We start from the raw sequence: 14,155 nt of genomic DNA, 5'->3' as shown, positions 1-14,155 counted from the left end.
TTAGTACACTTCATCTAACACTTATCTAAATGATCGTTATGAAACAGAATGGGACATTTATTGTGTGGGGATATAGGGTAATAACATGGGGGGCTGGTGTAGCCTATGCCAGCTGACTTTGGGTGAGAGGTGGTGCACACCCTGAACAGGTCCCTCGCCAGCCAATCACAGGGCACATATAGACATACAACCATTCACACTCACATTCATACCTATGGACAATTTGGAGTCACCAATTAACCTAACATGCATGTTTTTGGGATGTGGGAGGAAGAAAACTGTAACTTGTAACCATGTTCAAATAAATGAAATCATTACAATGATCATAATGCATATCTGGTATACCAAAGAATAAGAAGACAGTACAACAAGGGATGAGTGTTGGCAATTTGTTGCTATATTTAGATCGTAGTCCCACGGATCTCCGTCTTGATTGACTAACTAAGGTTGGGGAACACTGATTTATTGTTGATTGGCTGGTGAACTGTCCATGGTCGGCTGGGATAGGCACCAAAAGTGGCTACTTCTATTCATTCATTTTCAATGCCGCTTGTCCTAAACTAGGGTGAGGGTACACCCCAGACTGGTCACCAGGGCACCTATAGACAAACAACCAATCACACATTCAAACCTATGGACAATTTAGAGTCTCCAATAAACCAGAGTACCCAGAGAAAACCCACATGAACACAAAGATGCCAAATTGGAACTTGAAGAACTTGAAGATATCCTGTGTGTGGCCAACATGCTAACCACTCGGCCACAATGGTTAACTTCATCGTTATTGCTAATCAACTCCTGTCTCCTTAGACGGCATTCACAGCTTGATTTTCTGTGCAAAATAAGCTTCAAAATAACAGCATGGCATGGCTTATTAACCTGGATTCTATATCAATTTATCTTGTTTTTAGTTTGTTATCCAACGTACAAAAGCTTCATTGTCATGGTAGTCAAGACACACAACAAAATCACTGCAGCAGTTCTTTTAGATAAGAGTATGAAATATTGTGTGGTGTGTTGGTGGAATGAGGATGAGGCAGAATGACTGTGCACAAATCAGCCTTTTATTGGTGTCTACAAAACAGCACTGACTATCTTACAGCATGACACACTTCAATGCGGCCAACGTGCCTTGCCAACTCTTCTTCTCTCTTGGGTTTGTGTACGGCTTCAAATAGCAGGTGAACCACTCCCCCCTTTAGCCCAAAAAACAGAATCACAGCAGAGAACAATGTATTGAAAAAAGAAGAATCCAAATTCATATACACAAATGGAGGACAACGATGTCACCAACCCTTGGGATGAACGTGAACAAAAATAGTCAGCCATCAGGCCCGCACACGCACACAAATGTATTGACAAATATTAATTCATTCATTTTCAACCGCTTATCCTCACAAGAGTCGCGGGGGTGCTGGAGCCTATCCCAGCTGTCTTCAGGTACACCCTGACTGGTCGCCAGCCAATCACAGGGCACATATAGACAAACAACCATTCACACTCACATTCATACCTATGGACAATTTGGAGTCACCAATTAACCTAGCATGTTTTTGGAATGTGGGAGGAAACCGGAGTACCCGTAGAAAACCCACACATGCACGGGGAGAACATGCAAACTCCACACAGAGATGGCCGAGGGTGGAATCGAACCCGGTCCTCCCAGCTGTGTGGCCTGCATGTTCAGCCCATTGGTAATGGTAATGGTTTTATTTCATTTGAACATGCATCAGATTACAATTGAGTGCATCCCATAATCAGTTCACAGTTCCACATGTCCAAAAGGAGTAGGAAGAAGCTAAGCTTATTAAATCCTACCCCTTCATCTGGTACTTGGAATACTACAATCTGGTACAATCTGGTACTACAATCAGTAACTGTTACATTTTTTCACTTCCTACATTCCATATTTTGATTCCACATACTGAAATGCTATGGCTTTTTAACGTAGTCCTAGCATAGAAGTGTTTCAAATGAAGTTCTTCCCTGAGATCATATTTCTCCTCTCTTGTAGAGAAGTATTAGATGACATTTTTAGCTAATTGGTTATTTTTAGCCTTGTGCATTATTTTAGCTGTTTGAAGATGAACTATATCAGCAAGTTGAAGTATTTGTGATTTTAGAAATAAAGAGTTAGTATGTTCTCTGTAGGCGGCATTATGAATTATCCTTACTGACCTTTTTTGCAGTACATTTAGCGAGTGAAGATTGGTTTTATAGTTATTAGCCCATATTTCCACACAATAAGTAAGATATGGTAGAACCAGATATATTCAAATATATACCAATATATTCTACAAAGTCAGCTGGGATAGGCTCCAGCACACCCTTGTGACCCTAATGAAGATAAGAGGAATAGAAAATGGATGGATGCATAGCCTATTGCTGTAATTCCACAGCAAAAAGGACCCTTGCATACTCACAATACAGCATTCTACATTCACAAACCCGCGAATATGTGGATTTTTTGTCAAAAACATTTTTGGGAGATTTTTTTCTGCTTTAAAAAGTAATAATTAATCAATAATAATAATAATTTCTTAATCTGTGATAATACAGGTAAAATGTACAGCATACATTTACCACAGTTAAAAAAAGCCCATAATTTTCCTAAAACCTGAGTTCTATTGTATATTTGTTTGTGTGTTGCTTTAGTCCAGCACCCTTGGTAAGCACTCATTCATAAAACACATCTTCACTTACACTTCAACTATGAATATGACCTTGCTTGTTTTGGTCTTTCATTCCATTGGCAGCAGCATCATTATTCCGAGTCATTGTTAAGTGGTAATTCAATGTTTTATGGTCTGTATCCTTTGTATGAGCAGAATGGAGCTTTCTCACCCCTTTCAAAATGAAACACGATGTCTACATCCAGCTGTAATTTGGCAATTCAAGCCCAAACACAAACAATTAGCACAATGAAGACACAAAAATATTTTAATAGTAGTGTAGTGGTGTAAAAGCCACAAATCTTTTCCCAAGTGCTTCTTTTTCTGTGTGTCCTTCACTCAAGTGTAATGCAGCTTTTTTTTTTTTTTTTTCAAAAGCGGCGGTGGAAAGAGTGTGTGGGGAGGTTGCAAAGAGGGGATGCTTGACCAAAAAAAGCCTGCTGAATATGCTCACTAACGGAAGTGGAAAAATCCTTTTGGCCAAAGCTGAATGTCATCAGCAAAACGTCGAAATGGGCCAGACAATGGAAGGCTGAATACTGAAGCACTGCAAGCTCTAATGTAATCAATCAGCATAAAATGTTTATGCATGTTAATGCATATGTATGCATGCGTGTAGAGGGTGAAACAAACACAATGCACCATGCAGTTAACATGCCAGTAACGATACAGCAAACATATTTGTTAAATCCCAACCTTCTCAGTAGCATAAAAATGATAAATACACATAAGCATGTCATTTTGCCGCAAGATTCATCCATTCAGTGAAAGGCCCATCATTTCTGTTCCTGTTGAAAGAATGGAGTTTGGCTGATAAGTCAGCAGTACAACACAGCTCCTGAGATTTATTTCCCTAACACCAGCAGCACTACCAGTACCCAGGCCAAGCTGGGGGAGGGGAACTGCATGCATGCTACTTCTTTTGGAGCAAAGCAGCACAGTGAGACAAAAACACTGTAGGGTGAACAATGAAATATAAACACAAACCAACCTGGGAATATTATTCCAAAGTCTATAAAACTAAACAGAACAATATAAACACATGAAAGTTACATAAAAGACAGAAACATATATACAATAATGTGGAAAAAACATTTCCTGATTTCTTTCTTTCTTTTTTTTTTGCACGTTTGTCATACGTAAATGTTTCAGATCATAAGTCAAATGTAAACATTAGTCAATGACAACACAAAATACTGAGGGAGAAAAAAACAAACAACAAACCTACATGGCCCTGTGTAGTAACGTGAGATCGACAGGCGAATTGGTGTGGCATCTGCACTAATGCGGACTCTACATCAGTCCATTGTGGTGAAGACAGAGTTAAGCCCAAAGGCAAAGCTCTCAATTTACCGGTGGATCTACGTTCCTACCCTCACCTATGGTCATGAGCTTTGGGTAGTGACTGAGAGGACAAGATCGTGGGTACAAGCGTCCGAAATGAGTTTTCTCCGCAAGGTGGCTGGGCTCTCCCTTAGAGATAAGGTGAGAAGCACTATCAACCTCTGCATTGTTTGGTATCTGGTTAGGATGCCTCCTGGACATGCCTCCTGAGGACCCAGGACAGGTTGGAGTTACTATGTCTCCTAACTGGCCTGGGAACGTCTCGGGATCTAATGTGAGGAGCTGGACGAAGTGGCTGGGGAGAGGGATGTCTGGGCTTCCCTGCTTGGGCTGCTGCCCCACGAACGAACCTCAAGCAGTAGATGGATGGATGGATGGATGGATGGATGGATGGATGGATGGATGGATGATGGATGGATGATGGATGGATGGATGATGGATGATGGATGATGGATGGATGGATGGATGATGGATGAATGGATGGATGGCCCTGTGTGAAAAAGTGGTTAGCAAGTAGTTATCAAGATGCTGTGACCTTAAAGGGGAACTGAACTTTTTTGAATTTTGCCCATCATTCCCAATCCTTATATGACACATGAACATATATTCATTTCCCTTTTCTGTGGGTGTGTAGTGTTTTAAATCATCATAATATGGCAAGATACTACAACTATAACGTTATCATCAGTGTACGTGTTAATGCATGATATAGTATATCAAACCATGCAACGTTGTTAGGGTTTTTTTTCTAGAGTTCTTCATAGTCAAAATAGGTGTATCCCAATGACGTGCATTGTTAGCTATCTCACACTAACTTGTTTTCTCGCATTATAATGCACAGGAAAGGGAAAGAAATACGAAATATGTGTTCATGTTTCACATAAGGATTGTGAATGATGGGCAAAATAATTACAAAAAAAAGCATTTCCCCTTTCAAGGGGACCTATTGTGCTTTTTCCACCTTTTTGACCAATAAATGTTGTTAGACTGTTGTATTATCTTGCTAAAACTATGCGCATTTTGCGCATTTGGAAGTTAGTCCTGAAAGATGTTTGGGTTTTTTTCTAACACAGCTGGACTTCCTTGTATGGGCGTGCCCGGGTACAACCTGAGTGGGACCAAAAAAAGTCCAGCCATAGTATTACGAGTAGTTGACATTGACTTTAATACCAGCAAAAGTAGTTTGCCTTTTTGTAATAAGTTATTCACAGATACTGTAAATGAATACATAGGTCATGTTAATGAACCCTCGTAATGAGTCATTAAGACTGATCCATGCATATCTGTCAGGCATCCATAGTATGTGAGAACCTCACACTATCAATAGGGCTTGTGGCGTTAAACATTAACACATAAACATGTTTCAAACTAGACATGCATTAAATGAATGCAAATGTTATGAATCCATTATGTGTTTAATAAATAGCCGAATGCAGTTGAGCTCAGCTTGACAGTTCTCTAAGTGGTCGCAGGTTTCTTTCTCTGTCATTAAGACAGGCTTGTCAGAATAAATATCACTTAATTAAATGGCTTCTTGTTGCAAATGGCTCTGATTTGTAGCATGTTTTTTATGTCTGCAGTTGTTGACATTTTATACATGTATAAGTGTAAGTGTTTAGCATCAGTTTGCACATGCTGAACAATGAAACAACGTTGATTTCATAACCATAAATCAACTCAATTCTTTTATTTTTAGAACACAAAAATAAAACTTTTTTTTTTATTTAATTCATTGCCATGCCTAAAAGTTCCTGTCTGGTCTGGCGCATAGCGGAGCTAGTTTTTCACTGCTTGAGCAACGGCATCATCATTCATAGCAGTGCTATTGCTAGTGCAGCTGTTGGGTTAAGTAATCTGAAACAAAAGCACAAAACACAAAAGTAAATAAATTCATGCATAACGGTTAGGCCATGTGCACAATCCCTTATAATGTTCTATTGTACATAGGCAGAGATGTACAAAAGAGGCGGTGGAGGCGTGGGTGTGCAGTACTGCGCCAGACTGCGCTGCTCACAAAATTTGCGATCAAGTCAAATCGATCAAATAAAATCAAAAAAAGTGCGCTGGCCACACCCCGTTGGTGCGGGAAGGCAGGTGCGCCGCGCCTGCATCTGGTCTATGAAATTAGAGCCCTGTTGTATTACCACCACTGCTAGAGTTCCCATCCTGGATTTGGGGTGCAGGTGTGCATGTCTAACACAAGAGGGTATCCCACTCATCTTCTCCAGATCTTTTCTCTCAGCTTTATATTAACGTCTCAATGTCACTGCTGTCAAGGTTAACCATACTGATGATCCTGATGGAAACTCAACAACAATAAACATTGTTTTATTTTTATTTTATTTCTTTTGACTCACTTCCAAAGATTTACTTTTAAGATATGGGGTATGCATATTGCTGAATACATTGTCAGCTGACAAAGTTTCGAGGTTGGATTGCTTTCCATGTAAGACATTGAAAATCCTGCACCTTGTCAAGCAGAACAAAAAACATTTTGTGAATCCTCTCACAAACTCTTGAATAGGTTTATTCCTCAAAAGAGGAAGGAAATCAAAGTGAAGCAGAATATATATATATATATATATATATATGTATATATATATGTATATATATGTTTCGCAGACTGAAGTTGAATCAGTTTACTGAAAGTAATTACTTGAAAGCAACGCGTCTTCTTCTACTTCTGTTTTTCTCCTTTCCTAATCTAAGTACACACTATTACACCCATACCATTACACACTAACATTTACATTATAATAATGTCAAAGATGTTTTAGGAGATAACACCAAAAAACTGGATTCCTAAACTTATGGTCGGGGCCCACAATGGGACACATATACAGTACAGTGGAACTTTGGAGTTTTTCCTCACCTTCCTTATCAAAATGCAGGCACTTGCAACTTTCTTTGGCTTGGCTGTGGGTTATTTTGGTGTTTGGTGTAACTGTGTTAATGAGCAAACTACAATGTCAATCACTGATGATGTCATAGTCACTTCCGCTTCTGGTTTCCATGCTAATAGTCTGCTAACAGGGACATTTTGTAATAAATATGTTACAAACACAGCTGGACTCACAAAACATATTAGCGCGACTTGACAAACGGCACATTCTGCCCTGTAAAATACACTAACCAGAGCGTATGCTAACCAAAGTTCCACTGTATATACTTTTTCTAACATTAATCTATATAAAATGTTACACAATTTGTAGGAAAAGGCCTTGGAGAAATGTCTTGTGTTTTGCAGTCATTCTCATCAGTATGTATATTCAGTATACATTTAGATGTTGATACTAAGCCAGGACCCTGGTTTTTGTGACCCAGGTGTAACTCCAACCCAAATTTTAATTTTGGTTTTGAGCCTTAAAATGTTAGAAGACCATGCACATTCCTAAAGAACACAAGCTACAAGATGCTCACATGTTTTATTGGTATATGCATGTCATACATGTGCGTATATACATGTGTATATTTGTTATGTAAGACCTGATCAGTGCCATTGTCACCCAGCACAGGCTTGTTATAAGAGTATGAATCTATAAATCACAGTACCATACCAGCGCCTGCTGGCACAGAAGCTAAAAAGTAAATGTGGGTGTATGTTTATCTTTCAGCCAGGATTTTAGATGTAAGCAGCAAACTGCTTTCACAGTCTGTAAATACATTTTGAGCTGTGTAAATTCAATTAAGAGGAGATGAAGGGTGGAATCTATTTTTCTATATTTCATTTATGTGGAAAAAATATTGTTCTGTTTTACTCCAAGAAGACAAACATTTTGAAAAAGGCATATTTCCAAGTCTGTAATTTCTGCCAGTGAGCAAAACATGATCTTCATCTTATTATTCATTTTTCAAAAAAAAAACATCCCAATCAAATGAAATCAGAGACATTTCATTGACAAATATGTATTTGTTTCCTGTTGTGTGTTTGCTGTGTTCAACAATTGTTGTATTTGAGTGTTTTAGTGTACAGCCAGACAAAATGAGCCCTTGCCGGTGGGAGGCCTTGTTCGATCCCATTCCCCTGCAGAGACTTGTCCCTCTGTAGCCTCCCAGCACAGTGGAGGCATGGCAGCCTGGCTGGTGAAAAAACAAGACACATGTAGATTATTTTCTGCTGATTAGGTCAGCCACTCACCCTCACCAGAGAACAATTCCACTTCGGTTCACAATTTTTCTAGTTTAGAAAACATCTGTCATCATATTTACTGCGTGTGGTTTGACGGGAACATGTGATGAACAGGCAACATTGGTAAAATGTCACGTGTTCTATGGTGTCGGCATAGCATATTGTGTGATATGTACAAGCACCCTGTTTGTACATAATGGGACCATAACACATAGTCGGCATATTTCTAATCAATGACAACCTCAATGGACTGATGTAGTCTAAAGTAGGCTGCGATCTGGTAAATGGAACAATACCATATCGCTTCTTCACACTTAAGTGAATATTAAGGGAAATAATCCGTCAGCTTGTTCGCTGTATTTATTTCCACGATAAACTGCATACAAAAGCCTTACGTTACGAGACAAGTTTACCAAGTAACTTTTGATACAAACCGAAATACCCATTTTTAACTTGCCGAATGAGACGCCGCTCAGCCGCTTGTAGAGTCCGTTTGGGGCGAGACGGTCGCTGTGTGTGACTCGCCAATCACCGAGCATGAAGAGTGAACACATGATGAGCATTTTCTTTAAACACAAATACGGATAATGACGAAATGTACTCGTTTCGTAACGGATACTCGCAATACGGGATCCTGCCGTAAAGAAGACATGTGCTACTTAAACAGCTGCAGCCGTAGGTATACTTTATGAACCCTCTGAGGGAAATAACGTTGATGTACTTGGGCAGAGTCAATGCTTATTTTGAGTGTGTCTCTTTTTGTGTTTTGCAGAAAACAAAAACAGCAGATGAACTATGAATGCTGAACAAAATGATCTCCCTCCACCGCCAGACAATGAGAAGTCGTAGGCTGAAGGGGGCACTGTCCAACCCCCTTTTTGTGGTCCTCTTGGCCCTTCATATCTTGGTGGTGGCCGGGCTAGTTCGTGCACAGACCTGCCCCTCCGTCTGCTCGTGCAGTAACCAGTTCAGCAAAGTCATATGCACCCGCCGCAGTCTACGGGACGTGCCAGATGGCATCTCCACCAACACCCGTTACCTAAACCTTCAAGACAACCTCATTCAGGTCATCAAGGTGGACAGTTTTAAACACTTGCGTCACCTGGAGATTCTGCAGCTGAGCAAGAATCATATCCGCAGCATCGAGATCGGCGCCTTCAATGGACTGGCGAGCCTGAACACGTTGGAGCTCTTTGATAATCGACTCACGACAATCCCCAATGGAGCATTTGAATATTTGTCCAAGCTGAAGGAACTATGGCTTCGGAACAACCCTATTGAAAGTATACCATCTTATGCCTTCAACCGGGTCCCCTCGCTCCGAAGGCTGGATCTTGGTGAGCTTAAACGTCTCTCCTACATTTCAGATGGCGCTTTCAAAGACTTGAGCAATCTCCGCTATTTGAACCTGGGAATGTGCAACCTCAAGGAGATCCCGAACATCCTACCCCTAGTAAGACTCGAGGAACTGGAAATGTCTGGAAATCAGCTGTCTATCGTCAAGCCAAGCGCGTTTACAGGACTGGTGAACCTGCAGAAGCTATGGATGATGCATGCTCAGATTCAAACCATTGAGAGAAATTCATTTGATGACTTACAGTCATTAGTGGAGCTTAACCTGGCTCACAACAACCTGACCTTTCTACCACATGACCTCTTCACCCCACTTCATCGCATGGAACGGGTCCACCTTCATCACAACCCTTGGAATTGCAACTGTGATATCTTGTGGCTCAGTTGGTGGCTAAAGGAGTCAGTACCTGCCAACACGAGTTGCTGTGCCCGTTGCCACACTCCGACACTCTTTAAAGGACGCTACATAGGGGAATTGGACCATAGCTATTTCCAGTGTGACATTCCTGTCATAGTGGAGCCACCCACTGATTTAAATGTGACTGAGGGCATGGGCGCAGAGCTTAAATGCCGTACAAGCTCCTTGACATCCATCAGCTGGCTCACGCCAAATGGTTCCCTGGTGACACACGGGGCTTATAAGGTGCGTCTCTCTGTACTCAATGACGGAACGCTTAACTTCACCAGCGTCACAATGCAAGACACTGGGACGTACACTTGTATGGTCAGCAACACAGCAGGCAACATCTCCGCCTCGGCTGTGCTCAATGTCACTTCTGTGGAAAACAGCGGGGTGACGTATTTTACAACAGTCACAGTGGAGACCATTGAGACCCCAGGTGATGACGGCCACACACCGCTTCCCCCGTTTGGCTGGGTGTCATCCTCAACCACAAAAAGTACGCCCGTTTCAACAAGGACAACAGAAAGGACTTACACCATTCCAGTTCTGGATCTGGATGGAGAAAGAGCCCTCAACGGCCTGGATGAGGTGATGAAAACCACCAAGATTATCATCGGCTGCTTCGTGGCCATCACGCTGATGGCTGCTGTTCTGCTTGTTATTTTCTACAAAATGAGAAAGCAGCATAACCAACAGGATCCTGATGGCCCCGCCTCCTCGATGGAGGTCATTACTGTGGAAGAAGAGCTTGCAGGTGTTGCTGCTATTGACAGACATCTATCGCTGCCCCCACTGGAGCACTACAACCACTACAACACCTACAAGAGCACTTACCATCACCCCTCTATGCTCAGTACCATACACAGTTCTACCACACAGGAACATTTACTCATTCAAGCCTGTTCAAAAGACAATGTACAAGAGACCCAAATCTGAGATTGCATTCAACATCAGCATTTTTGGATACACAAAGAGGATCAAATACATCCATGAGACATTAAGGTGGCACAGTTAATGTCAATGACAGTGCTAAATCCACTTTTGGAAAAGGGACCACTGGTGATACTTTATTAAGTGTCTTTAAAAAACAAAGATTATTTATTGAAAAAGTATGTCTAGTGACTAATGAAGAAAAACAAATTGTGATAGCTTTTTAGCTTGTTTTCTTTCTCTATCTGTAAAGCTGCACAAGGAAAAGAATGGTTTACTAAATGTGAATATGAAATGTTGGCCTTATACTGAAGTGACTACAAGGTCGTTGAATTTAACCTTTGCTTTTGGTTTTGTGATGGGAATTGTTTTCATGTCTCTAAGCATTTATTTGCTGGTGGCTCTGAGTCCGCACCGAAGTGGTTTCCAACATAAAATGTGTTAATTTTCATAATCATGCCATTTTTTGATGGAAAAGCTCTTGATGATATCGCAGGGAAACCAGCGTGTCTGAGGAGGAAAGCAGCCAAATTAGTATGTGCATTCTCCCTGAGGCTTTTTAAAGCAGCCATATATCATTCATTGTAATTAAGATAAAGTTCTTGCTCCCACTCCTCCCTCCAACTATTATTTACACTTCAATTCTTTACTACTCCTTTCGTAGCGTTTGTTTTCTCATTTCAGTTTCGCCGTCTTTCTATTCCCTCCCCGTTCCCTGTTTCTCAGTGTCCTCATGCTTGTCCTTCTTTGATTGTCTCTGCTGCTTAATTCAGGGACATTTCTCAGCCCTTGCCATGTCTCATTTGTCTCTCTTTAGCCGTCGGCATGTGCCGCACGACGGCAGAATATTGCTTGAGAAAATGAAGGGGAGCATAAGGCTGCAGTCAGTACCCTCCCTGTTAACCCAGTTATGATGTACGTCCATGCAGTGTCGCGTTACCTCGCCATCACCCCGGGGTCACACAAGCTCATGTGCTGATAGTCCATCTGTTGGTACAGATAAAGAGGCAAATGAGGCAGCTTTGTAATGTAGTGTGACCCTGTCGGACCAATGCAGACAGGGCTAACGTACTCAGTGAAGCAGCGAGAGACCTGGCACAAAAAAAGGGAGATGGGTTACGTCTCATTAAACTGCATCAGCAGTTCATTTGCAGACCCACAGTGGAAAGCTGATAACCAAACAGCATTAGACTTTTTCTCGCGCCATGTGCTGAGCATCTAACAGGGCTAGAGGACTTTGATATGGAAGCGACCCCTGCTCAGTGTCATTGTTTTAGTGCCAAAAAAGAGACAGACTTTCATGCTGCATCATTTATAGTCCATCAGAAGATTGTCTCTGTAGTTTGTTTTTCGATTCAGTCTTTCAGAGAGGAAAAAAAAGGAAGACCAGTAGGTGTGTGGAGGAAGGATAGACCCACAAGGGTCATGAGGGGTCTTCAAACAGAAATATGGAAGATATGAAGGAAGAGGAATAAAAAATAGATAAGGCATAAGGAGGCAAAACTAGCCATCAGACAGTCGCCATGGAAACGGTGACCTTGTGTGGAAACTAAGATGAGGTGGATATGCCTTTCACTCATCTGCACTGGTCTCTGTGCAACAAGCTTATCTGAATTTCCCAGTGAAGATTAAACAGACGCCCGTGATTACTGCCAAATAATGTAAGGGGTGATTACAGATGGAATCATGGACTATATGACATCATGCTTGCAGAGCAGTGTGGAGCTCTGTGCTGTTGAAATGAAATATATTACTGCATGATTTGAAATTGTGACCAGTTTATCTTTCCATTCCTCCTCGCCTCATTAATTTTAAATTCAGTAAGGACCGCTACCATATCTTATAGGAGGAATGTAATAAAGGCCCATCGCTCACCGACTTATATGCGTCTGATCAGTTAGTCACCTGCATTTTTTCCCCCCATCACTTCTCAATAACACGCATTTCATGGAACCTAAATAAACATGAGACGACCAATATGCGGGTACATAATGCAGAAATGGATTAGAAATATACTGTAGGCCTTTCTTCTGGTGGTATGAATGATGGGCATCATTCATAATGTGAAGTGTGAACCATTCTTTCCCTTTCCACTATTTTCTGTTTCAGTACTAAACTTATTTCACTGTTTTTGGTGGCTTAATGATTCCGTGTTGATGCTGGCTATAATTAAAAAAAAAGGTTGGAGTTTTATATACCTATATACTGTATTTGGGATTGAGAGTTTTTTTCAGAATGAATGGAAATGCTCTGCCATGGAAGTATGCACATGAGAAACTGTCCCTATACATGGGGGTGATGTTTTGGGATGAAATTAAGGCTGACGTGCAGAATTTTGGACATGAAATTGTGCAGAACCCAAGCCAAGGTGATCAAAACCTTGTGAGTTATTCTGCCAACTGTCCGTGTGTGGGGAGGGGGTTACTGTATGTGGGAATATTCTCTCATTTTTGGAGAGAATAACCATCAAATGGTTCAATTTCTACAAAAAAAATATTTTCAAAAACAAATTGCAAAAAATGTTAAGCTCAGACTTTTACATGTGCTTCAATTGTTTAAAAAATGCAAAAGAAAAATAAGAAAAAAAAAGAACAGCAAGAGACTGTGCTTGTAATAAGTCCAGCTAATTTCTCTGAGGATGATGTCCATTTATTGATACCTGAGATTGTAGTTCATACTGTACATGAATATGAATAAAATGCATTTTTTCCCAATAGAGTTCATGAAACATTATTCATTATGATGTTGTCATTATTTTTGTTCCATTTCCAGAAGAACACATGGGTATAAATATTCAAACAAAATCAAATACAGAGCAGCTTGTAGCAGAATTAAGGGGAATATACTTTGAACAGACATGCCATAGCTTACACAATTAGATCAGAGAGGGAAGTGTCTCCAAGAGGAAAAGAAAATAATTTGTCTGGCACGCATTGGTAGACATATTGTTTCATCTTCTGCAAATGTTTTACTTGGAAGGCAGCGTTCAAGTCTACTGTGCAAACTGAGGCTGACTTCAAAATGTACTCTACTCAATAATACTGAAAATCAGTGCTAAAAACAAAATACAGTCACCAGTGTACCGCTTTATACAACCCTATTATTATATTTGTTTGGCTTAAATTAAGTTGGTAATGGTAATGGTAATGGTAATGGTAATGGTAATGGTAATGGTAATGGTAATGGTAATGGTAATGGTTTTATTTCATTTGAACATGCATCAGATTACAATTGAGTGCATCCCATAATCAGTTCACAGTTCCACATGTCCAAAAGGAGTAGGAAGAAGCAAAGCTTATTAAATCCTACCCCTCCATCTGGTAC

At 40.7% G+C, this 14,155-nt stretch overlaps 1 protein-coding gene across 1 annotated transcript in view; it reads left to right on the top strand.

Annotated features, from left to right (window-relative positions):
• LOC131139798 (leucine-rich repeat-containing protein 4C-like) overlaps positions 1–13,769 on the top strand; it is a 58,737-nt gene extending 44,968 nt beyond the window's left edge. Inside the window, exon 2 of the mRNA XM_058089696.1 lies at positions 8,918–13,769. Coding sequence (XP_057945679.1) covers positions 8,945–10,837 — 1,893 coding nt within the window. The 5' untranslated portion in view covers positions 8,918–8,944 and the 3' untranslated portion in view covers positions 10,838–13,769. The remainder of the gene's footprint in view (positions 1–8,917) is intronic.
• The last annotated feature ends 386 nt before the right edge of the window (positions 13,770–14,155 follow it).

Source organism: Doryrhamphus excisus, chromosome 12 (assembly GCF_030265055.1).
Source record: "Doryrhamphus excisus isolate RoL2022-K1 chromosome 12, RoL_Dexc_1.0, whole genome shotgun sequence".
Classification (NCBI taxonomy): domain Eukaryota; kingdom Metazoa; phylum Chordata; class Actinopteri; order Syngnathiformes; family Syngnathidae; genus Doryrhamphus; species Doryrhamphus excisus.
Note: the sequence above shows the minus strand (reverse complement) of the source record. Positions and strands in the feature narration are given on the sequence as shown.